The sequence below is a fragment of the Miniopterus schreibersii genome (assembly GCF_964146895.1).
Source record: "Miniopterus schreibersii genome assembly, chromosome: 2".
Lineage (NCBI taxonomy): Eukaryota > Metazoa > Chordata > Mammalia > Chiroptera > Miniopteridae > Miniopterus > Miniopterus schreibersii.
In genome coordinates this window covers 118309713-118336334 of record NC_138102.1, presented here as the reverse complement: position 1 = coordinate 118336334, position 26622 = coordinate 118309713, and the positions used below count along the sequence as shown (strand labels likewise).

The window sequence follows — 26622 nt, the reverse complement described above, 5'->3', positions numbered from 1 at the left end:
TTAATGTTGGTGTTAATACAGTAATCCCTCAGTATCCAAGGGGGGTTGGTTCCAGGACCCCCGTGGATATGAAAATCCACGCATGCTCAAGTAACTTATGTAAAATGGACATAACCTATATTTGCCTCTAGACTACAGCAGGATACGCTTACATATCACTTCATTTGCATGGATTCAGCTTAGTGCTTGGCACATGGTTAATTTGAGTTTTGTTTTTTGGAACTTTTTGGGATCTTTTCCCCCCTGAAATTTTCGATATGTGGTTGGTTGAATCTGAGGATATAAAACCCATGGATACAGAGGGCTGACTATTTCTTTGCTTGAAGCTTTCAGGTATTGATCTATCATTGCCCATCTACTTAATTTTGTTCATTTTGTAAAGTTCTTATTCTGTTAACAACCATTCTTTAAGTAGACTTTATTTTTTAGAACAGTTTTAGGTTTACAGAAAAGCTGAGAAGATAGAATAGAGTTCCTGTATACTTTACACCCAATATCCCTATTATTGTCATTCTGCATTCGTATGGTATATGTAATTAATTAACCAATGCCAATGCATTATTATTAACTGAAGATCATAGTTCATTCAGATTTCCTTCATTTTTACCTAATGTTCTTTTTCTGATCCAAAGTGCCATCTGGAATAGCACATTGCATTTATTTGTCATGTCTCCTTAGGCTCCTCCTACTTGTGACAGTTCCTCAGATTTTGTTTTTATAACCTTCACACTTTTAAGGATTCCTCATTAGCTATTTTGTGAAATGGTCTCCATTGGAATTTGCCAGATGTTTTTCTCATGATTAAATTTTCATGGGTTTTGAGAGGAAGAAAACAGATATAATGATAATACCACAGGTACACAATATCATGTGACTTATCACTGTTAATGTTGACCTTGTCATCTGGCCTGAGATAGTGTTATTAATGTTTCTCCACTGTAGAGTTAAGCCCTCTAGCTTCCATCCTTCCATTCTGTGCTCTTCGGAAGGAAGTCAGTATGCACTGCCCATATTTATGGAGTGGGAAATTATGCTTTCCCTCTTTGAGGGTGGAGTGTATACATAAAGTATTTGAAGTCTGAGGGACATTTGTCTCTTCGCCCTCATTTATTTTTTTGTATCATTTATTTATTCATATGGACTTACGGGTGTTTATTTTATACACTGGGTTATAATTTAATAGTACTTTACTTATTTTGTTGCTCAAATTGTTCCAGCTTTTGCCATTGGGAGCTCTTTAAGCAGAATCCTGTGTCCCTTAGACACTTTGACATATCCCCTCATTTGTGTGTGTGTGTGTGTGTGTGTGTGTGGAGCAATTTCTCACTTTCTTACACTTATAAATGCTCCAGGCTCATGCTGTATATTTCCTGTCCTAAAATTAGTTCATTTCATCAAAAACCCTGGTTCTTTTTACTGGAAAATGGTATTGGAAACCAAAATGCGAGCACTAGGTAACACCATTTACAGAATATATAAAACAAATGTTTAAGTAAAATTCAGAAGACTCTCAAGTATGATTCTGTGAAAGAAGAATACATAGCCATCTTTGGTTTCTTCTCTTTAATTTCATTTGTTTACTATTCTAAATAAAATGTTCATTTTTACCAGTGTTAGCTAGTATCATATGTATGAATAAAGATTATGAATAATTTTTAAATAGGCTAATAGTTGTGATTATAATTGAAATAAGAGAAAAAAAACACTGTTGTTTCTGGTGACCTTTTACTTACTAAATCAACCCAAATATGTTTGACTTTAAACTTTACATAAATATCGTGTGTCATTTATGATGTGAAATACATGAGTGTGCTTCGACACTGTTTGGATTTTCATATAACCATACTCTCCCTTGAAGAAAACCTTGTCAGTAAATGATAATCTGGTCTAAAAACATCTGTAAATTTTCATCAGTGAAATTCAATCTATAGCTGATTTGTTAAGCTATTATATGTTTATCTGGGCATGTTCATATGGTTTCTGATGGATGTTAGAATTCAACATAAAGTTTTATGGTGTATTACAGAGTTAGCTTGAATAAATGAAAGAATTCCTTGTAATCGAAAGTGCCGAATATCTCAGTACCATACCATGCTTTCTATGCCCTTAATCTTTAAATTCTTTCTTCACAAAGACTGGCTGTGTCCATCCATTGAACCTCTTTATATAGTTTGAAATACCAAACATTAAAATTATTTTATCTTGTCTGTTAGTTGATGTGGAAAAAAGTTTTAATCTTACATAGAGGGTAATTGTTCATAAGGAAACCTATTTTTCCATTGAACGGAAACAAGTACCCTGATGACTTTATTATGGCAAACTTTGATTAATCACATGAATGTGTGCTAAAAACAGTTACTAATTATCTGTTAGCCATGCACTCCTTCTTGTCACAAATTCAGAAAAATACACTTTTATATTCATGTTTTGGAGTGAATCTCTAATGAGAACTGTTTTGGAAAAGGAGGGCAGCAAAGAGAAATCCTCTGTTATTGATGTGAGGAAAGCCTATGACTTCAATGATGAGTGATGGCTACAAATTAGAAGATGCTAGATTTTTGTTATGTCTGGATAGCCTTTTCTTTCAGTCTTATAACTTTTTCAGATACTGATTTTTATCTACTTTATTATTACAACTCTACTATCATTGCCAAGGGCTTAATTTGGAATTAAATGAGCCTATTGCTTAAGTAATTTATTTTTATTAGTTTGCCAAAAAGTGAGTTTCATGATGGTTTTCATACCCTACACCAGAATGTTTACATTTTTCTTTCATCGAGTCTAAAATATTTATTTTCAGTTTCTTTTGTGCTTCAGAAAATATGAGATTAGAAGACAGTGTTGAAGCTGCCATCATGAATGGCAGGGTTTTTTTTGACTAATGGAGAGGGGAGCTGTTATAATTGATTTTTATTTTTCTCTGTTTGTTCTTTTTCAAAGACTCCCATAGAAGAAAATAATTTACTATGGGGTTTCTTAAAATGCGTCACTACTAATTAATATGACTGGGTCTTCTCACCAGCCTTGACCTCATATTTCAGGTAATGTGTGGGAAAGATTTTGATGTTTTATGATAAATTTCACATTATTAGCTGATTAACTAATAACTACATTCTTTTATTCCTTTTGTGTACCCAAAGACTAGAGATAAAATTGTGAAACATTAACATTATATTCTTAGCTGATTTCTATCCTATGATTTCCTATTTCTGTCACTTCCAAAAAATTCCTCAAAAATTTTGTAATTAGAAAGATAGTTTTAGTTTTTTCCAATAAAATGGGCATTACAGTTGATTTTCCTTTTTATGTTAAAGAACTTTTAAAAAGATGAAAAGCATAAACATTTAGAAAAATGAGATTTTTATAAAGCAGATTTAAATCTATATTTATTTATGATACTTTGTAAATGAATAGTGAATCAAAACATGAACCTGGCCCACTCAATAATTGACATGAAATATATCTGATAAGATTTTTTTTAGGGATGCAATAATTTTTCCATTTCTAATTCTACTTTTGTAATGAAGTTATAGTCAGGAAAATATTCCTCCAGAACATTGTCATTGCCTTTATATGCACTTTTCATGGAGAGGGATGGAGCTGTCACTGGTGGTTGGGATGGTCTCTGGCCCAAGATAGCCCCTGGCCAGAGACAGTACTTTGTGCCCCGAGTTCTTGTCTTGCTTGTAGGAATGAATTCAAACAAGAGACAACAAGTAGCAGCAAAAGCAGGCAAGAATTTATTTGTAGGAAAGAAATACACTCAGATAGAACCTGAACGGGCAACCTAGCTGGCCAAAAGCAAACCAATCTCCCCGATATTTGGGAGTTTAGAGGATTTATACTCCTAGTCTGGAATGCCCCTAGGCAAGGAGTAGGCCACTCCCTCTCTCATGTCTCAGGAAATATATCTTCAAATTATAAGACTCCTTCACCCGGGTGTTATGCCACTGTTAGGTCACATCCTGGAGGGGCTCCGAATCTTTCCTGCTCACATAGGGGCCTGCCACATGCATTGTCTGTTTTCAGTTTGTCACGTCTTACACATTCCTTCCAAGCCCAGCTGCCTTTCCCAGCTCATATCTTTTTTTTTCTAATTAATCCTCACCTGAGGATATTTTTTAGAGAGAGTAGGAGGGAAGGGAGGGAGGGAGGAAGGGGGAGAGAGAGACAGAGAGAGAGAGAGAGAGAGAGAGAGAGAAATATCAATGTGAGAGAGACGTCAATTGGTTGCCTCCCACATATGCCCTGACTAGGGCTGGGGACTGAACCTGCAACCCAGGTAGATGCCCTTGACGGGGAATCCAACCTGCTACCCTTCACTGCGCAGGCCCATGCTCTAACCATTGAGCAACACCAGCCTATTTTTAGAAATAAAATAGAATTATGTAATTATCAAAGCCAAATTACCCCGGAGTTTCACGACTAGCAAACATACCTGATTGTATTTTCCTCCCTATGTAGTTCTCTTACTGCTTTTCTTTTCTTTTTGTGCGATAGCAGCTGTTTTTTTTGGTTGTTGTTGCTTGTTTGTTTTTGTTAATCCTCACTGGAGGATATTTTTTCCATTGAATTTTAGAGAGAGTGGAAGGAAAGGAGGGAAGGGGGGAGAGAGAAACATCAATGTGAGACATCAATCAGTTGCCTCCAACATGCACCGGGAACTGGGGCTGGAGATTGAACCTGCAACCCAGATCCCTGCCATTGATCAGGCATTGAACCCGAGACCCTCCAGTGTGAGGGCCGGCGCTCTGACTACTGGGAAACACTGCCCAGTGCTGCAGCTGTTTTTGTAATTCCTTCTCCCTTTCATTCTCTCCGCTCAGTCCCACCAGAAAATATTGTAGTAGAGTGGCCTTTACTTACACTTTGAAAATGGACTTTTGGTACAAATTCAAAACTGAATAATTTTTCAAGTTCGGTTTTCTTTATCCGTGATATCTTTTCTCATTTACTTTTGCCAAATGATAGGTTTCTCCCTTCTGTAATCTAAACCCTCTCTATTATGTGACTGATCCATGAAGTGATTACAGCTTTTAACATTTGGTTGTGTGTGATTTAATTTTTCTCCTATAATCCAGAAATTTTAAGATTTTTGCTGGATTGAATTTCAGAGGAGCGAAGGTAATGGTTTGCAAAAGTTATTTTTAGATGATAAAGAGGCTTTGAGTCATTTCATTTTTCTAGGAGAAACCTGAAAGTTAAAGATTGGAGATGACTGAACATATTACTCTTCCTGCCATTAGAAATTCAAAATAGCATTACAAAAAAAAATTAATTTTGAGCAGAGGTCTGCCACAGATGTCTCTAAAACACTGAGCCAGTTAATTCTGTGAATTTAGCATTACTGTGGCTTGATATTAATGAATAATCCCACCTCTTAAAATTGTTCATAATTTCCATTTGTTTGCTGTTTCTCATTTTTCTTATTCTAAAATTTTAACTTCTGACCTCCTCTACCGTTACTTCTTTTCTTTTATACCCAGTATTACCCCTCTTTAAATATTTAAAATATTTTTAAAAATACTTTGAAATGTAAAAGTGGACATATTATCAAGAAAACTGCTCCATGAATTATAAACTTTTTGTTTGGTAGAGATAAAAACTTTCAAGATCTTCGAGTAAGCTCCCATTAATGATTTTAAAATTTGGGAACGCTATCATCTGTGTTAGAAAGGGGTTAGGGTACCAGTTAGAAAGAGACTATTATGACAGTCCAAGCTTTGGCATTTTGAACTAGAATGATGTCAGAAGAGATGGAGAGAAATGACAGACTGGGATATATTTTGAAGTGGGAGTTAGAGGACTTGTTGTCATGCATGGAATGTGGAGGGAAAGAGAGAATGTGAAGAAGGAACAGCTTACATAGTATTACTGTTATCTCAGGTGTAATGATGGGAGGAGGAACTGTTTCATTGGAGAAGACAAGTCAGGTTGTATATTGGACATTTTTAGTTGTACCTAAGTGAATATGCTCAACAGACAATTGAATAAAGGACTGTGGAGGTGAAGGGAGATGCAGGTGCAGTTATTAGGAAATATTAATACTTTTTAAAATCAGGAATCTTGCTGAGATCAGTAAGTTTAGAGTGGAGATGGAGCAGATGGGTTATGACCAGTTGTGTGCTGCCTACAATTAGAGATTGGCGGATGAGAAGAGTCTGAGAAGGACAGTGTAGTAGCAGTTGTATATCATGTAGAGGTGGTTACAATAGAAGTTGTACATGCTCAAGATATATTGCTCTTTGTGGATTGTTTTTATAATTCACATATAATTGACATATGACATTATATTAGTTTTAGGTGTACAAAATAATAATTTGATATATGTATATATTGTGAAATGATTACTATAGTAAATTTAGTTGTGTTAGCACAGTTACAAAAAATTTATTTTTTCTTGTGATGAGAACTTTTAAAGTCTGCTCTGTTATCAACTTTCAAATATACAATACACTGTTGTTAACTGTAGTCACTACACTATACATTATATCCCCAGGACTTATTTGTCTTATAACTGGAAATTTGTACCTTTTGACCACCTTCACCCATTTGCCCCCTTTCCGCCCCCCCCCCCCCCATCTCTGACAACCACCAATCTGTTCTCTGTGTGAGTTTGTGCTGGTTTTTTTTAAAGATTCTGCCTGTAAGTGAGATAATGCAGTATTTTTCTTTCTATCTGACTGATTCCTTAGTATGATGCCCATAAAGTCTATCCATGTTGTTGCAAATGGCAGGGCTTCCTTATTTTTATATCTCAGTAATATTCCATTTGAGAGATTGATATATGTATCAGTCATCTGTTGATCTACACTTGGGATGCTTTCATGTTTTGGCTGTTGTAAATAATGCTGCAGTAAACATGAGGTGCAGATATCTATTCAAGATAGTAACTTCATTTTCTTTAGATAAATACGCAGAAGTGGAATTGCTGGATCATATAGTAATTCTGTTTTTATTTTAATGAAGAACTTCGTGCTATTTTCCATAGTGGATGCACCAGTTTTCATTCTCACCAGCTGTACACAAGGTTTCCCTTTTCTCCACATCCTCGCCAACGCCTGTTATTTCTTGTCTTTTTGATAACAGCCATTATGAAATGTGCGGGGTGATAATCTGGTTGTGGTTTTGATTTGATTTGTAATTGTATTTGCTTTTTCTTTTGAGTTGTATGAGTTATGTATATATTTTGGATATTAACATATGATTGCAAATGCTTTCTTCATTCCATAAATTACCTTTCATTTTGTGGATGGTTCCCTTTGCAGAAGCTTTTTAGTTTAACATAATCCTACTTGTTTAATTTTGCTTTTGTTGCCTGTCATGGATTGTTTTTTAAACTAAATATTTGTTATATCCATTGTAAGTTTCCAAGTACTATTCTGAATATCATTGAGTAAGAAAGTTTTATGCAAGGCAAGAATGTGTGCATTGAGATCGCATTACCAGTGATTCATTAAGGTTGGGATGTGGTGTCCATCTCTCCCTCTCCCAGACTGTGTTTTCAGGACTTAGATTCTTTGAGGTCACTAAATTCTTACTCAGGTTGGAAGAGTTTGCCAGAACATTCTCATTAACAAAGATGTTCTTTTGCTGCCTACTTACAATTTTCTTTCTCTTAAAATAAGCCTGTTTTAAAGTCATTTTGTTTTTAAGAAGTTGTCATCAACATGAAAAAACTTCACATTCATGAGGAGTGCTATTAAATGGTTGATGTCACTGGTGTCAGTGGCTGTAGGGGGTAGCAGATGAAAGCCTGGTTTATAAATTCTGCAAGGAGATGCAAGACAATGAAATTGGGACTGGCAGAGACATAGCTCAATGCTATTCCTACTTTCAAGCTGAGCGGAATCCTGCTATACCCCATATTTTCTGTCATGACTGCTCTTTGTTTTCCCCCAGAATCTAAGTTATAAAGTGAAATAACTCAGTTCTCAGGTGCCTACTATGTCCCGTACAGAATGCTAAGTACTTTCACATTGTGGTCTCATTCCAAGAAGGACATATGTATAAACAACCCATTTTGTAGAGGTCTAAAAATTGAAGCTTTGGTTATTGGTACTTTGAGAAAAGATACTCATCAAGTTATATACAAAGTAAGATGCCACAGTCAATTACTTTAGGCTTAAATTTCCCTAAACATGTATAAAAGGAGATGGAAATGAAGTCATACATTTGAGACATAATGTTGTGTTTTTAACTGTCCATTTAAAAATGTATTTCATCTCTAAAGGTTAAGTGAGGTGTCACCATGCTGTATTGATGATTATCTTAATTTTTCCCCCTCTTCTTTTGGTTTCAGGGGAAGAATTTGTCTCTTTTCCTCAGCATTAGTTTGTTAACTCTCTGGGGGACTTCCCTTTTGGGCGCCCGTTTATACTGGATGGGAAACAAGCCACCAAGCTTTTCCAACTCCGACAACCCAGCTGCCGATTCTGATAGTCTCCTGGCTCGCACGCTCACCTTCTTCTACTTGCCAACCAAGAACCTCTGGCTGTTGCTCTGCCCGGATACCCTCAGTTTTGATTGGTCAATGGATGCTGTGCCTCTGCTCAAAACAATCTGTGACTGGAGAAACTTACACACTGTGGCCTTCTACGTCGGACTCCTCCTCCTTGCCTACTGCGGTTTAAAGAGCCCGAGCATGGAAAGAGATTGCGATGGGAAATTTGTAACAAACGGCAAGCAGAATGCAAATGGACATAGCTGCCATTCGGATGTGGAGTACCGGAACTCAGAGATTAAGCCCAGCTTTTCATCCAAAGTAGAAAACGGCATTAAAAATAATGTATCACAGAGAACACAACTTCCTTCTACGGAGAACATTGTTGTCCTGTCTTTATCTTTGTTAATAATACCCTTTGTTCCTGCCACGAACCTGTTTTTCTATGTCGGCTTTGTAATCGCAGAGCGAGTGTTGTATATTCCTAGTATGGGCTTCTGCCTCCTCATTACAGTGGGTGCCAGAGCCCTTTATGTCAAAGTCCAAAAGCGGTTTCTCAAGAGCTTGATTTTTTATGCTACAGCTACATTAATTGTTTTCTATGGACTCAAGACTGCAATCAGGAATGGAGACTGGCAGAATGAGGAAATGCTGTATAGGTCAGGGATAAAAGTAAACCCAGCTAAAGGTAATACTTTATTTTATGCTTTTGCCTAGACAGTTTACCCTTTCTGCCTTTTTATGCCTTTGCTTCTTGCCTTAAAACACATTCTTAGGGATGAAGAGGTCCTTTTATGCAATACCTGTATCTTTTTTTCTTTTTTAGGAGATGAGCAGTGCAATTTAGAGATATATCAGTATTCCATATTTGGAATAGGGAAGTATTTTCCCATGTTCTTGGCTACATTTGTCCAGAGGAATTAGAACTCCTGTTATGTAAAAATATTGACTATCATAATAGTTTAGAAAAATGCTTGGTTTCCACATTTTAAAATACTGATATGGGCATCATCTCTTTCATCACGTAATAAAAGTCAGGTTAAAACACTTAGGTATACTTTAGCTTCTTCTGTTTCTAAGCATCACCTGAGGAAATACCACAAGAATGACACTGACATATATAACAGATTTGGAGGTAAGTCTACCTCTGAATCTTGGAATTGTGTCCCTAGGTGTCAGTGTGTACGCATAAAAGTGTGAGTCACCCTTAGCTTTGCAGAGGCTGAATAACTGGGGTGTTGCCAAGTAGTTAGCACATTCTTATTTGAGTTCTTAAGTCACTTGGGGGAGTAAACTTTTCACTGTACTATGAGAAGATTGATCATATTTTTTATTGATCATGTTTTTGATTTAGAAAGTTACTTTGGCAAATCTCAGAATCTATAGCTAGAGTAAAAACTAGTCTCCTTTAAAGCGTAAATGAAAAGTCAAAAGCTGTTACAATGGATTTCTCTGGTTTAGGCAGTTAAATGGTGATGGAAGCTTGAGAGCAATTGCATGAAAATAAATTTACATTTTAAGTGCAGGAATATATCATAATAAATAGTGCCAAATCATCTTGTTCTCCATAAGCCATTTTTTAGTTTGTATCCTTTAAAGTAGGTTTACTTGCATAGCATTTGAACTGGTCTTTTTCTATTTTTTCCAACACAATTCTGTACCAGTATTTAAATACTGAAAGTACAAAACTGTTCCAGTTGTAGGGAATGGCCTGCTGATAAATGTATACACACTTTGGGTTAAGTCTGAAAAGAAACCTCAATTGAGCTATCAGCTATTAAAATGTGTATACATTTTTTGGGGACATCCTGTTTATCAGGATATATATACAGATATCTAGACCAGCAATTTTCAGTCTTCTTCATTTCATGGCATGCCTAAACTAATTACTGAAATTCTGAGGCACACCAAAAAATATATTTTTTCCCCATCTGACAAAGAAATCATAGGTAATTTTGATTCCTTCACACAGGATGGCTATTGTTGTTGACAGTTGTTATTTTTTCATTTGACAATCTAAGGGAAAAGAGGTCAGTGCCCCTGACTAAATAGTCAGGTATTGCATGTTTTAAATATTCTGGCAGCACACCAGTTGAAAATCGCTGATCTGGACACACCAGAAGCAACTCTGGCATCCTTATCTGATTACCTATTTAGTCAAGAATTCAGGGAGCAACTACACATTTATTTAAGCCAAGGAACTATTTGTGGGTACTTATAATGCTTAATAGATTGCAGGGGTTTTAATGGGACTAGAAACTTTAAAATTGAGCTAGTACATAGCATATTCTCATGGAAAAATGTTCACCATGTGGCTTTTTTAGGTAGTAAGTACTACACAGTGTGTTGGATGCCTGAACCTAAATCTTGCTGTAAAAATTGTTCTAATCAGTTCTCACAGAGCTTTTCAATTAGTTTTTCTTCACTGGTAGATGTAAGTATCTAAAACAAGACTGTGTTATCAGTTTATTTTCCTGCTGTTTAAAACAGATACATAATAAGAAATTAAAAGAAAAATAACCTCAGCACATTATTTGCATCACAGTATTGTTCTGAGGATTTATTAAATTTATTGGTGAAGTTTTAAGTTATAGTAACAAAGAGCCATGAACAACAGTGGCTTAAATAAGATAGAAGTGTTATTCTTCCGTGTAACAATCTAAGTATGTGTAGCCCGACACTGATAAGATGGCGCCATGGGTTTTCGGCATCCGAGCCCCTGCCCTTTTGTTCCCTTGCCATCTCAGTAGTGTCACCCTGTCCACATGGTCCAAGATGGCTCATTATCACATCAGCACTTCAGCTATCAGGAAGAGGGAGAGAAAGGGCAAATGATGGGCATACCCCTTCTCTGTAAGAGCATAGCTCAGAAATTCCACACCCACGTTCGCTCACAGACTCGTGGCCACACCTAGCTGCAAGGAAGGCTGGAAAATGGTATCTTTATTCTGGGAAGCCAAGTGCCCAGGCAGATTTTCTTACTGTGAAAGAAGAGGAGGGCGGGTACGCAGATGCCAGAGTGTACGTAACAGTCTCTCTCCTGGATTTGGCGGGAGCATCTCATAAACCCCTAGATGTTTTCCTGCCTTACTTTCTATCACTGCTGACAGTTGTGATTATGATTCTGATGAAGTTATTTTGGTGACATGGTTAAAAGGTTTGGTCATTTGTTTATCTGTTCACTCTAAAATAATTAAGCATTTTTCCTTGGTTTCCAATATATTTTAATGTTTTTTTCCTAACAAGTGATATAGTATTAAAGCACTCCAAATATTATTAGTTAAATGAATATACAACTGACCAGTTTTATAAATCATTTGAAACATCAAAAATTGAATTCCTAAACCCCTGTACTCCAGCCAACCGCTTTACCTGAAGCCTTTACTATCTCAGTCGATGGCGGCTTCATTTTCCCTGTAGCTCTGGTTGACACTTTGGAGTCATCCACACCTCCACTTTTTCTTTCACATCCTACAGCCATTTCATTAGCCAGTCATCTCTGTTATTTTCAAAAATACATCCAGACCTTGACCACTTCTTACCACTTCCATTGCCACCACCATGGCCCAAGCCAACTTCATCTTTCATCAAGTTAGTACTGAAAGCGTGTGACCTGATCCCCCTGCTTCTATTTTTTTGTATTCTAGCATGCCATCTAATGTTCTGTTTAAAATGACGTGATGAATTGGGTAAGAGGAACTGAGGTAATAGGCTTAGTGTGAGGTTTAATGTCAGTCTGGCTGGGAGTTGGGCTATGTTTAAGGATTACTGTAGTAATAGGTGCCAGGGGCATCACATTTTCCTGGTGTCTTTGTTCTTTCTCCCACCGTTCTCTAAGAACTGAGCCTGTGTTTTGCATCTCTTTCCACTGTAATCCCCCATTATTATACTGGAGCCCTGTTGATAATGTTGGGAAATGGGGGGGCGTGTTGTATTGTTTTTATAGTTAAATTTTAGTGTCTCTGGACCATGAACTTCCTGTGTGTTTATTAGTTTTCCCTGTCCCCCATTCTGGTTGAGAGGGAAAGGCTAGCCTGGCCGGGCGTGGCTCAGCGTTTGAGCGTCAACCTAGGATCCAGGCGATCAGGGCTCAATTCCCGGTCAGGGCACATGCCAGGTTGTGGGCTCGATCAATGACTGTCTCATCATTGATGTTTCTATCTCTCTCTCTCCCTCTCCTTTCCTCTCTCTGAAATCAATAAAGATATATTTAAAAAAAAAAAAAAAAAGAGGGAAAGGCTAGATGGGTCTGGTCTGAGAGGAATGCCCTTGGCCCACAGCTCAAGGCTTTGGTAAGGTCTTTCCCCTGCAGAGTAGACCTTTGTTATGGAGAAAGATAAGGGTATACAGTAATCCCCCCTTATCCTAGGGTTTGCCTAACATGCGTTCAGTTACCCACGGTTCACCTTGGTCTGAGAATATTATATAGAAAACTCCAGAGATAAACAATCTTAAGTTTTAAACTGCTTGCCATTCCGAGTAGCGTGATGGCATCTCGTGCTGTCTGCTCCATCCCGGGTGCAGCGTGAATCATCCCTGTCCACTGTGTCCATGCTGTCCTTGAGTAGTGTCATTTGGTTATAACATTGATGAGAAAAAAAATTAATTCTTGGCTGGGCCACTGTCTATGTGGAATTTGCATGTCCTCCCCATGTCTATGTGGGTTTTTCTCTGGATACTCCGGTTTCCTCCCAATAAGCAGAGAGAGAGAGAGGAAGAGAGAGACCACATTCACAATTTTTATTATAATATATTGTTATAATTGTTAATCTCTTACTGTGATTAATTTATAAATTAAACTTTATCATAGATACGTAGTATAGGAAAAAACATAGCATATGTAGTCATCTACCACATAATGACATTTCTGTAAACCACAGACTAGGTATAGGACAGTGATCTTAAAAGATTATATTGGAGCTGAAACATTCCTATTGCCTAGAGAGGTAGTAGCTGTTATTAAGTCCTAGTGCAAGACATTACTCATGTTAGTGGTGCTGGTGTAAACTGGTGTAAACTGATGGTATCCTAGTATAAACAGACATACTGCACTGCCAGTCATATAAAAGTATATCTAGGTTTGTGTAAGTGCTCTTTATGATCTTCAAACAGGTCAAAATTGCCTAATGATGCATTTCTCAGAATGTATCTTGCTGTTAAGTGACACAAGACTATATAGAGTTTGGCACTGTCCATGGTTTCAGACATCCACTGGGGTCTTGGAACATATCCGTGGATAAGGGGTCTACTGTATTTCAAAAGGTTTGTTCTTCCCCTCCCTCCAGCAGAGCTAGGAGGGCTTTTTCTCAGCTCTTCACAGTGAGAACCTGGTGGTGTCCATAAAGGCAAAACCCCCAGAGATATTCTCACCTCTGTCTCCCTCACCATCTTGAAGACTTTGGTCAAATGTTGCAGTATAAGTAAAATACTGTATGTAAAATTGGCTAGTGGAAGAAAGAGAGAGACAGAGAGAGAAACATCCATGTGAGAGAGACACATTGATTGGTTGCCTCCCGCACCCATCCCAACTGGGGCTGGGTGTCGAGCCTGCAAACGAGGTATGCGCCCTTGCACGGAATCGAACCCAGGACCCTTCAGCCTGATGCCAGCACTCTAACCACTGAGCCAAACTGGCTGGGGCACATAACACTTACTACTCTTTGAAATACTGTATTTCCCATGTTTATGTATTTGTTGTCTGAGTATATTTTCAGCATACACTAGAATGTAAGACATAAGAAGGCAGAGATTTTTGCATTTTAGCATGCCATATATGTAGCAGTTAGGACAGTGCCTGTTAGAGAAAAGGCATTCAGTAATGAATGCATTGAATAATAAATGTTAAAGCCATCATCCTCTTTAAAGAGGATTTATAATCTGTTTAGAGATAAGGTGTACATGCATAAAGAAGGCAAATGTGTAAAATATTATGCTGTTGAAACACTGCACTGAGGGGTGCTTTATAATAGGAGGGATAGAATTGGAAGTGGAATTAGTTTTGGATTCCATGACTGCCTCTGTGACATGTGCTTCCATTTTGATGCAAGGCAAAACTCTTTAAATCCAGGTGTGTTTTTTTTCTCTATTTAGAAACTGCTAATAATAATACTGTCTATAGTTACTTCCTTAGCAATTATGAGACTGGCAGTAATCTTCTTTAAGGCAGATTTTTCTTACTTTATTATGTTATTTGAGCCTAGCAATAAGATTAGAAACCCTTTAAAGCCAGCCTTTCCTGAGGTTGTCTGAGATTATAGTTATTTCATTGTTAGTTTTTTTTCCCTTCCTTTGAAAGCCTTTGCAAATTTTGGAGTTCTTCAGTCTACCATGTGCTTGAACAGAATATGATTTTAAGCCTCAGGAAGCATTATACATGAAGCTGCTGCCTTCAGTAATCGGTTCTATAGACAGCTGCCAGTCATTAACTGATTGGATGCAAATGACGATGGATAAAGCCTGTCATAGCGACTGTGCTGCTAATTTATGGTTTAAATTGGAGAAATGATAGCTGATTTGGACTATGTAAACCACAAGTCTCGTCTCATGTGGTTGATAATGTCAGGAAAATACTAGACATGGTTGATTACTGTAGTTTGCTGATTTCACAATGACTCTCTGCATTTTTGTGCTTAGGAAAGAGGAAATTTTCTCTGATGACTGCTTTAATGAGCAAGCCACATAATATTTAAGAGGCTTTCTTTTTCCTGCTTGAAACAACATATTTTATGAACCATATTGACTAATATTTGCTTGAAAAAAGCATTTTAAAATTCATTGCAAAGTGGTTAAATGTATGATCACCCTTCTTCTTGGCTTCATCTAAATCTCCATGTAAACCTAAATCTCCATCTAAATCTCTTTGGCTCTCTGTAGAATTTGGCACAATGGGTTTCTGCTTCTATGGCTTTTCAGACACTACACAGTTTTGACTATTTTCATTTTCCACAGCTCTCTCTTCTGCAGTTTTGCCTCCTCCACAGATTGATTCATCAAGATTCTGTCCAAAGACTGCCTTTATTTTCCTTTCTGTGTAGAATCTATAACACTATCTGGTAAATAACATGGGGTCAATGAATGGGTCATTGAATTTCTAAGTTATTTTCCCCATGACCTCATATCTATGTGGAACTTCTCCCCTGGGTGATTTGCCAGCATCTCAAACTCATCACTTGTCTTCCCTAAAACCAATGACTTGCTGACACCCTTACTAATTAAGGTCATAAGCACAGACTAACAGAGTTATTATAGATAAACAGATCAGTGAGCACATAAACATAAAAGAGAATGATAGCTTATAGGTAGCATATCTGGGATGCTAAAAGACATTTACATTTTTAAGTTATAGATTCAAAATCAAATCAGTCCTTTAGAAGAGCTGGTTTATTAACTATATCAATTTGCTTTAAAGAACATATGACTATGATTTTTAATGGTATGAAAACAATTTCTTAAAAATTAGGAAAAATTAAGCATGGCTAATCCAAGGAAAATTTATTAAGAAGCTAAGGTTCATTTTTAATGTCTGTTTCTAGTGTAAATATGTGAAATGTTCTATATCAAGTACGTATATATAATGATGCACATATTTGAAACTCTAAAGGTGATTATGCAAGCATTTTGCATTTATCTTCTCCTAACACATATTGCCCATTTAGATTTTGAAAAGCAGAGACAAAGTAGTTGTTTCAGCTATGCAAAATTTGACAATTTTTCTTCCTGGATTTCTGTAAAATTGATACTCCCATTTCAACTTCTCATTGTTTCACATTTCCAGAAACAAGTACGTTGATGGAACACAATTTTATTCAGGAAACAACTCATCATTTAAGTGAAATCTAAACCTCTAAGTCATCTGAAACTTGACTAATTCATTGTGGATTTTATAGTCTGCGTTTTTGTTTACCTCTAATTGAGTGTCTTCTTTAACTATGGTGAATTGCTATTAACCAGCTGGCTTTGAAATGAAATAGTAAATTTTATTATTTTATTTGTTAATAATGTCATGTTCTAAAGTGAGATGAATATTTTTCAAAAGAAGTTGAGATTTTTATAACAAATAAAATTTTGCAGTTAAGTCAGGAAGGGAAACCAGTATAATATATTGTTAAGGTTGACTGGCCTGGTCAGAGAGTTGTAAGATACAGATTTTTTTTTTTTTTTAACAGAGAGACGTGGTAGGAGATAGCTAGCCAAACGCACCAGGAAAGGCTGATTGAGAGAAAAATAGTACAAAGTTGAATTGGGCTTCTGTAGGGTAAAGAAATTCTGTGTTACTTCTTTTCAAAAAGGTTCATTTCTTTTCTTTGAGTTAAAAAAAAGAAACAAAATAATGGGACTGACAAGAATAAAATGAAAATGTGTCATTCACTCATCTAGACTAAAATAGTTTAAAAAGTAAATTTGCTGAATTGTTAAGTTAAAGCCCCATTTAAACATTTGATCCTTGAAGAAATCAAGTGTGGTTGTTTTTCAGTGGAGATGGAGTATTCACAGAAGTTCAAAAGCATATGGTTTTCTTGCCACCAAAAAGGGAGTGGAACATAATTCTTTTCTTTTTACCAGCTGTAATGACTGTGAGTAGGTTGTGTGTAAAAAAACAAAACAAACAAAAAACCCCCAAACAGCAGATTAGAACAGACTCCATGAAAATGGGCCTGTGGTGGTGTGTGATCGATGAAGCAGGTGACACTGCTTGCTGTTCCTGTCTTTGCAGTTTTCCATAACTAACTTTTAGACACTTTACGGGCTTTTGAAAACTCTCAAATCTAAAATTAGTGTTGTCTTAGATTGAATATATTTAATTGGTTATATTTTAAAGGAATCGAAACTAGCATATGATTAAAATAAGTATGAATTTAAACAACCCTGATATCCGTACTTGCTTTTGTGTTTGATTCTTAAAATTCTTTAGCATTTCTTCTATGAAATATTTATGAAATATATTATTCATTGAGAAATATATATATGTACATACATATGCTTCACATTTGTACCATTTAAAGAGTATTGCTAAAACAAGTACCCATTTTACAGCTTAAGGAAAAAGGATTACCAGTATATTTTAAGTCCTGCTCTCAGACCTCTCCTTATTTCAGTTTTGTTTCTTTCAATTCATTTCTCTTACTTTATGTTAAAAACCTTATTATGATGTTAAACAGAAGTGATGACAACAGGTTTTTGTCTGATTCTTATTTTAAAAAGGACTTTTAATATTTCACCATTAATTATGTGCATTTCATAGTTTTTCTGTCGATAAATTTTATCAGTAGAGATTTATTTCTAGTTTAAGATATTTTTTTCTGAATTTGTATTGATAATGATATGTATTTTCACACTCCATCTCTTAAGCTGATAATTTATATTAACATATTTTCTAATGTTGAAGCTTCCTTGCATCCCTGGAACAGGTGGAGGAATTAGTTATAATGTATTTCCATTTTTACTTTCTTCTAAATTTGTTTATCACCCATGTTTCTGAGTGAGATTGGCAGATCCGTTCTAATGCTGTCATTTCTGGTTTTAGAATGTATTAACATTCCAGAATCAGTTTGAGAGTATCACCTCTTTTTTTGTTTCCTGAAAGATTTTATGTAAGATTAGAGTTACCTTTTTTCATACATACTTAGTAGAATTTACCTACAAAACTGACTAAGCATGATGTTTTGTTTATGAGAGGGTATACATGTTTCCATTGATTTAATTTTTTTAATGATTTTGGAAACATTCCGGTTAACTTTTTGATCAATTTTGGTAAACTTGTGTGTTTTCCTCCCCCCTGGATTTTGTTTAGTTCAACTAGAGAGTTTCAACTTTGCTAGAAAAATAACGTTCTCAGTATCTTTTTTATATATTTCTGCTCCAGTTTAGTTTAAAATGTATTTTTGATTTGAGAATCTTTGGGCAACAGATGTCGTGTTACCTCGAACTTTGAGAAGGCGGATTTATGTAAAAGGAATTCCCTGGGAATTATTTTTTTCTTTTTGTCCAAATATATTGGACAGACAATACATCCACCTTCTCCTTTTGTTTGTTTTTAGTTCATCTGCTCAGGCTATTTTCTTTCAGGGGGCTAGAGTTTATGTGGCTTCTGTAATCCAACCTATTATTTGAAGCCAAGTCTATTTAAAGGCCAAGTCCTGGTTTTTCATAGCTTTAGATATATGCAGGTTGGATGCCATCCTCAGAGCTTGTTTATCCTTCTAGCTTCCTGCTTTCATGCAGTTTCTGGACTTGGGGATGTTTACTTTTTTCATGAATTAATACATTGATTAACAAATATTTTTATTGTTTATCTAGCTTTTTTGTTGCTGTTAATCCTCACTGGAGGATACTTTTTCCATTGATTTTCAGAGAGAGAGAGAGAGAGACATAGTGTGAGAGAGACATCCATTGGTTGCCTCCCTCATACCCCCCGACTGGGGCCAGGGACTGAACCCCAAACCCTTCAGCCACCTTCTGTGCTTGGGCCAATGTTCTAACCACTGAGCCATACTGGCCAGGGCTGTTTATCTAGCATTTTTATGTTCTGTATAAGGAAGGACTCTCTGAACACTGAGTTTCACTATCCTACCAGAAAGAGAAACCTAAGAAATAGATTTTCAAATCTGGCCTCTATTAAGGAATGGGTAGCTATGTTAGAAGTTATATTTGAGAATAGAGTTATATGTTTAAGATCATAGCAGATATTTTTGAAATTTTTAATTCAACGTAAGAGCTAAGCTGTTAGAGTAATCTATAAAGTATATTAGAGCACTATCTCATGCAAAATCAAATTACAGGTGTTTGACTTTATAAAACACAGAAGAGGAAAAGAAAGTATGTTCACTTCCTGCTGTAATAAAAGGTTTCAGATAATTTTACCAATGTAGCAGATTTTCAAGAAGACAGATACATATTTTTAAATTTTATCTTTAGTACGCATACACACCTATTACCATTGATAGTGGATTTAAAAGAAAAGAACATTTCAGTTAAGTTCAGGGATTATAGAAAAATCTGATATGTTCCAAGTCATATAATAATTGAAAAGTGGCTGGCTGTAGAGGACCATTTATAAATAACTTTGTAAGAAGATGACTAAAACAAGCGTGAGCCCCATTATTATGCATATGGGTGTTAAATTAAAAAATCTCTTTAATTTTGCATATTATTGTTAAATTTATGTGTAATTAAAAAGTATTACCACCCAGGGGGATCTAGCATGAACATACACATCATGTGCTTACTAAAAATTAAGTAAGGATCAAACATTAAAAAAAATTTTGTTTTTAGAAATGCTAATATTGTTTTCCAAGTAAGAAAGCACAATCTGGCTTGTTTAAACAGTAGACAGAAAGAAATTTAAAAAAGGAAAAAACAAACAAATCTTCTTGAGGGCAGAACTATATTAGAAGCTTTATTGTGTCTTGTATTTAGGATTTTAATTCCCACTAACACTAGCTGCTACTCTGAACATTCATTCATTTTAAACAGCTTAATTTAATTTCTTATGCAAAATACCATGGGATATCGTATTAAAAGATCAACATTAATATCTTTTTTGGAAGTTGTGTAGGCATGTATTTTAATTAGGAAAACTTTCTCTCTAGGAATTGTAAGCGTAGAAGGAAAGAGCTGGATTAGATATGCAGTACAACAGCTGAGAGTCACATTTTGACAAGGACTGATTACTGAGGTATCAGTGCACTTTTTTTTCTTAAGTGCAGTTGTTTGCCCAGATGACAGAGGAAACTTACAGTCTTACAATGTTTGGCGTTGTGTGGATTGCAACTTTGAGTTTATATAATAAGGAAATGTGATAAACATTTTTTCTTCCTCTATTCTTATTCCTTGAGAAACTAGAGTAAATTTCTCAGACTATATATCATGAGACCACCAGCAAAGAGGAGGAGGTTTGAAATAGTTTGAGATATTATGTGGTTTTACTTTATCAGTTGGCTTACTTTCTTTGAGTTTTACAGAAAGCTTTGGTGGTTTGCAGTAATGGCGTAGAGCACCTCGTATCTCTACTTACACTGTTTTTGAATAATCTGTACATTTTCCAAGGATGGCATCAAGTCATATTCACTCTAGTGATTACTGTTGAATGGTGTTGCCTACGTTCATGTGAGGGTTGAATATAATTTTAAAGTAGAAATAAGTTTCTGGTCTTGTATAATAAAAACAAGTATATTAATGATATCATATAAATATATGGATGCTACATCTTTTTTATCTCTAATCACAAGGATATATTTGAAATTACTTTTGCTCTTGAAATAGTTATTTGGAAGCAATGGTGCAGGACTTTAAAATCTCTTCTGCTGTTACATTTAGGACGATTTTGAGATACCACTTCCTGAGGGCAGGTTATACAGTCTCTGAAGTCCTTCTGAGCACTCTACTCTGTGCTGTGGTGCATGCAGTTCTAGAAGCAAGAGGCAATTTTCTGCACGGGTTAGAGGCATGCCATGTTTTGGTTTTGCCTGTTGGTTCATTCCTAATTTGAGCTTGGAGTAGATACTTATTTTTGAGATTTTAAGTTAACAACTTAGGCTTCAAAAAGTATATCCTAATCCCATTTCTGATTATTTGGTAGGAAAATACAGTTTTCTTGCAGGTTTTAATCAACCTGGTATGTAAATAGTCCGAATGTCAGCATTATTTAGGACTCATGGATAGAATATATGGATTTCTCCCTCTGAGAGCGCATATCTGGTCATAATTACTAGTTAGTGATATTCATTAATCACTAATATGTGTCCAATAGATGTGTTTGGTACAAAAGATCCCTTGTGGTTTCTGAGAATTCCTGTTGGGATCCAGTCTGGCTAAGATTAGAGCTGCAGGAAGGAGTGTGAGCCAGCCCTTCTCTTTCTGATACTGCTCAATTGATGTCATAGTGTCATTTCAGTGCACTGACCCTTCTTATTTTAAAACTGATTCTTCCTATTTATCTTACTCCTCTGTGTACTAGCTTTATTTCACTGCCTCGCAGTAGAACTTTTCAAGTTACACATTTTAGATTGTTAAATGAGTAACAGCATTATTTGATTTAATGTTAAGATTTTCAAGTGATGCAACAATGCGTCATAGCCTTTTTTTTTATCTTAATGTTTTCAAAACTTTTATTTTCATTTACAGTTTACATTCAATATTATTTTGTACTAGCTTTAGATGTACAGCATAGTGACTAGATGATTATATCCTTTACAAAGTGATCCCCCTCCAATATTTCAAGTACTCATCTGGCACCATATATAGTTATTAAAATGTTATTGACTATATTCCCTATGCTGTACTTTACATCCCCATGACTATTTTGAAACTACCAATTTGTACTTCTTAATTCCTTCACCTTTTTTACCCAGGCCTCCTTCCAACTGTCCTCCTCTCCTCTGGCAACCATCAGTCTATTCTCTACAACTATGAATCTATTTCTATCTTGTTTTTTCATTAATTTTGTTCTGTAGACTCCATGTACAAGTGAAATCATATGGTATTTCTTTCTCTGTCTGATTTATTTCACTGAGGATAATACTATCTAGGCCCATCCAAATGTCACACGATGGTAAGATTTTATTCTTTTTATAACTGAATAATATTCCATTTTGTCTATGTACCACTGCTTTTTCATCCACTCCTTCATTATGGACACTTGAGTTGCTTCCATATCTTGGCTTTTTAAGTAACACCACAATAAACACGGGTGTATATTTTCTTTCAAATTAGTGTTTGGATTTCTTCAGATAGATGCCAAGAAGTGGAATCCCTGGGTGATAAGGCAGTTTCATTTTATTTTATTTATTTTTATTTTTTAAAAATATATCTTTATTGATTTCAGAGAGAGGAAAGGAGAGGTTGAGAGAGAGATAGAAACATCAATGATGAGAGAGTCATTGATCAGCTGTCTAGCCCGCAACCTGGGCATGTGCCCTGACCAGGAATCGAACCCTGATCGCCCGGATCCTAGGTCGACTCTCAACCGCTGAGCCACGCCTGGCCAGGCAGGCAGTTTCATTTTAAATTTCTTGAGGACCTGCCATACTGTTTTCCATAGTGGCTTCACCGGTGTGCATTAGTCGAGGGAAGGATTCCCTTTTCCCCACATCCTCACCAACAATTGTTTGTTGATTTACCGATGATAGCCATTCTGACAGCTATGAGGTGATAATCTCACTGTGGTTTTGATTTGCATCTCTCTGATGATTAGTTACACCGAGCATCTTTTCATATGTCTGTTGGCCATCTTTATATCCTATTTGGAGAAGTATCTATTCAGATCCTCTGCCTATTTTTTAATTGGATTGTTTGTTTGTTTTTGGTGTTGAGTTGTCTGAGTTCTTTATAAATTACGGATATTAAATCCTTATCAGATGTATCATTGGTGAATATATTTTCCCATTCAGTAAGTTGTCTTTTCATTTTGTTGATAGTTTTCCTTTGCTGTGTAAAAACTTTTTAGTTTGATATAGTCCCATTTGTTTATATTTTCTTTTGTTTCTCTTATATGAGGAGATGTATCAGAAAAGTACTGGTAAAAGAAATGTCAGAGATTTTTACTGCCTATGTTGGTGTTGTTGTTTTTTAGGAGTTTTATGGTTTCAAGTCTTACATTTAAGAATTTAATGCATTTTGAGTATATTCTTGTATATGGTGTAAGAAGGTGGTCTAGTTTCAGTTTTGGGCATGTGTTTGTCCAATTTTCCCAACCTCATTTATTAAATAAACTGTCTTTAGCCTATTGTATGTTCTTGCCTTCTTTGTTACATATTAAATGACCATATAGGCATGAGTTTATTTTTGGGCTATTTGGTTCCATTGATCTATGTGTTTGTTTTTATGCCATTACCATGCTGTTTTGATTTCTATAGCCTTGGAGTATAGTTTGATATCAGGTAACATAATACCTCCCACTTTGTTGTTCTTTCTCAAGATTGCTGTGGCTGTTTGGGGTCTTTTGTGGTTTCATATAAATATGTAGATTATTTGTTCTAGTTGTCAGAAATGCTTTTGCCATTTTGATAGGAATTGGATTGAATCTGTAGATTGCTTAGGGTAGCATGGACATATTAATGATGTTAATTCTTTCTGTCCGTGAGCACAATATATGCTTCCATATGTTTGTATCTTCCTCAATTTCTTTCTTTAATGTCTTATTTTACTATGAGTACAGGTATTTGCTTCCTTGGTTAAATTTATTTCTAGGTATTGTCTTTTTGTTAATGCAGTTGTAAATAGGAAAGTTTACTTAGTTTCTATTTCTGATAGTTTATTATTGGTGTATAAAAATTCTACCGATTTCCAAATGTTTATTTTGTATCCTGCTAATTTACTGAATTCCTTTATCAGTTCTAGTGGTATTTGGAGGAACCTTTAGGGTTCTTGCTATACAATATCATATCATCTGCAAATAATGACAGTTTTACTTTTTTTTCAATTTGAATGCCTTTTATTTCTTCTTCTTGCTTGATTGCTATGGCTAGGACTAAAAGTACTATGTTAAATAAGAGTGGTGAATGTGGCCATCCTGTCTTGCTCCTGATCTTAATAGAAAAACTTTTAGTTTTTCCCCATTGAGTAATGTTATTTGTGGGTTTGTCATATATGACCTTTATCATGTTGAGGTATGTTCCTTCTTTTCCCACTTTGATGAGCATTTGTATCATAAGAGCATGCTGGATTTTCTCAAATCATTTTTCTGCATCCATTGATATGATCATATCCTTTATTTATATGGTGTATCATGCTAATTGATTTGCATATACTGAATCAACATTTGCATCCCGGCTGGCCAGAGTGGCTCAGTGGTTGAGCACTCACCTATGATTCAGGACATCGAGGTTCAATTTCTAGCACATACCGGGTTGTGGGCTCCATTCCCAGTACAGGGTGTGCAGGAGGTAGCCTATCAATGACTCTCTCATCATTGATGTTTTCTATCTCTCTCTCCCTCTTTCTTCCTCTCTCTGAAATCAATAAAAAGACATATTTAAAAAAACAAAAAACATTTGCATCCCAGGAATAAATCCCACTTGAACATGGTGTATGACCTTTTTAATGTGTTGCTGAATTCAGTTTGCTAATATTTTGTTGAGGATTTTAGCATGTATGTTCATTGAGGTATTGGCCTATAATTTTCTTCCTTTGTAGTGTCTTTATCTGGTTTTGGAATCATGATAATGCTGGCCTCATAAAATGAACTTGGGAGAATTCCCTCCCCTTGAATTTTTGGAATAGTTTGGGAATGAAAGGTGTTAGTTCCTCTTTGAGTGGTAAAATTCACCTGTAAAGCCACCCTGTTCAGGACTTTTGTTTATTGGGAGTTTTTTTTATGACTGCTCTGATTTTGTTGGTTGTAATTAGTCTGTTCAGATTTTCTGTTTCATTTTGATTCAGTCTTGGAAGATTTGTGTGTTTTGGGGAATTTATCCGTTTGTTTCTGATTGCTAATTTGTTGGCATACAATTGTTCATGGTATTTTCTTATAATCTTTATATTTTTGTTGTGTCATTTGTTACTTCTCTTTCATTTCTGATTTTATTTGGGTCCCCTCTCTTTTTATCTTGATAAGACTACCTGTGGTTTATCAATGTTGTTTATCCTTTCAAAGAACCAGCTCTTGGCTTCATTGATCTTTTGTGTTATTTTTCTTTAGATTCTATTTCATTTATGTCCACTCTGATCTTTATTATTTCTTTTTTTCTACTTACTTTTGGCTTTGTTTGTTTTTCTTTTTCTAGTTCTTTAGGTGTAAGGTTGGAATGTTTCAGGTTTTTCTTGTTTCTTTATGTAGGCCTGTATTGCTATGAATTTCCCTCTTAGGACTGCTTTTGCTGTGTCCCATAGATGTTGAGTTTTTGTGTGTTTTTCCCCCCCACTTGTCTCAAGGTATCTTCTGATTTCTTCCTTGATCTCCTTGTTAATCCATTTATTGTTTATTAGTGTTATTTAGCCTTCACGTGTTTGTGCCTTTTTCACTTTTATTCATGTAATTGATTTCTAGTTACATATTACTGTGGTCCAAGAAGATGCACATATGATTTTTATTTTCTTAAAAATATTGACCTTGTTTTGTGGCCTAACATGTAGTCTATCCTGAAAAATGTTCCATGTTCCTTGAAAAGAATGTATATTATTTTGCTTTGGGGTGAAATTCTTTGAAAATATCAGTTAAATTTATCTGGTCAAGTGTGTCATTTAAGGTCGCTGTTTCCTTGTTGATTTACTGTCAGTGGGGTGTTAAAGTTCCCTACTATGACTATGTTACTGTCAATCTCTCCCTTTATGGCTGTCAAAATTTGCTTTATATGTTTAGGTGCTCCTCCGTTGGGTGCATCAATGTGTTCAAGGGTTATATCCTCTTGTTGGATTGATCCCTTTATAATTGTGTAATGTTCTTCTTTTCCCTTATTGCCTTTGTATAAGGTCTATTTTTGTCTCTTGTAAGTATTGCTACCCCAGCTTTTCTGTTGTTTTCATTTATATGAATATATTTTTCTGTCCCTTTTAGTCTGCATGTGTCTTTCAATCTGAAGTGGGTCTCTTGTAGACAGTATGTATAGGGGTCTTGCTTTTTTATCTATTCAGTTTTTTGAATGAACCATTTAATCCATTTACATTTACAGTGATTATTGATAGGTACATAGTTATTGCCATTTTATGCTTCATATTTATGTTCCTCATTTTTTCCCTCTTTACTCTTCTTAAAAAAACTCCCTTTAAAATTTCTTGTAATACTGGTTTGGGAGTGGTGAATTCTTTTAGCTTTTTTTGTTTGGGAAGCTCTTTATTTTTTCTTTAATTTTAAGTGATAGCCTTGCTGGGTAGAGTAGCCTTGGTTGTTGGTCCTTGAATATTTTGTGCCATTCCCTTCTGGCCTGAAAAGTTTCTGTTGAGAAATCAGCTGACTCTTTTAAGGGATCTCCCTTGTGGGTAACTAACTGTCCTTCTCTAGCTGTTTTTAAGATGTTCTCTTTGTCTTTAATTTTTGCAATTTTAATTATGATGTGTCTTGGTGTGGGCCTCTTTGGGTTCATCTTGTTTGAGACTCTCTGTGCTTTCTGGCCTTCTGCATTTTTTCCCCTTCTCCAGGTTAGGGAAGTTTTCAGTCATTATTTCTTCAAGTAGTTTCTCAATCCCTTGCTTGCTCACTCCTCCTTCTGGTACCTCTGTTATATGGTTGCTGTTATGCTCGATGT

The 26622-nt window shown here is 35.7% G+C and overlaps 1 protein-coding gene across 1 annotated transcript in view; it reads left to right on the top strand.

Annotated features, from left to right (window-relative positions):
• Positions 1 to 26622, top strand: part of TMTC2 (transmembrane O-mannosyltransferase targeting cadherins 2) — a 373836-nt gene that overhangs the window by 175587 nt on the left and 171627 nt on the right. The window contains exon 3 of the mRNA XM_081130714.1: positions 8303 to 9131. Coding sequence (XP_080986840.1) covers positions 8303 to 9131 — 829 coding nt within the window. The remainder of the gene's footprint in view (positions 1 to 8302; positions 9132 to 26622) is intronic.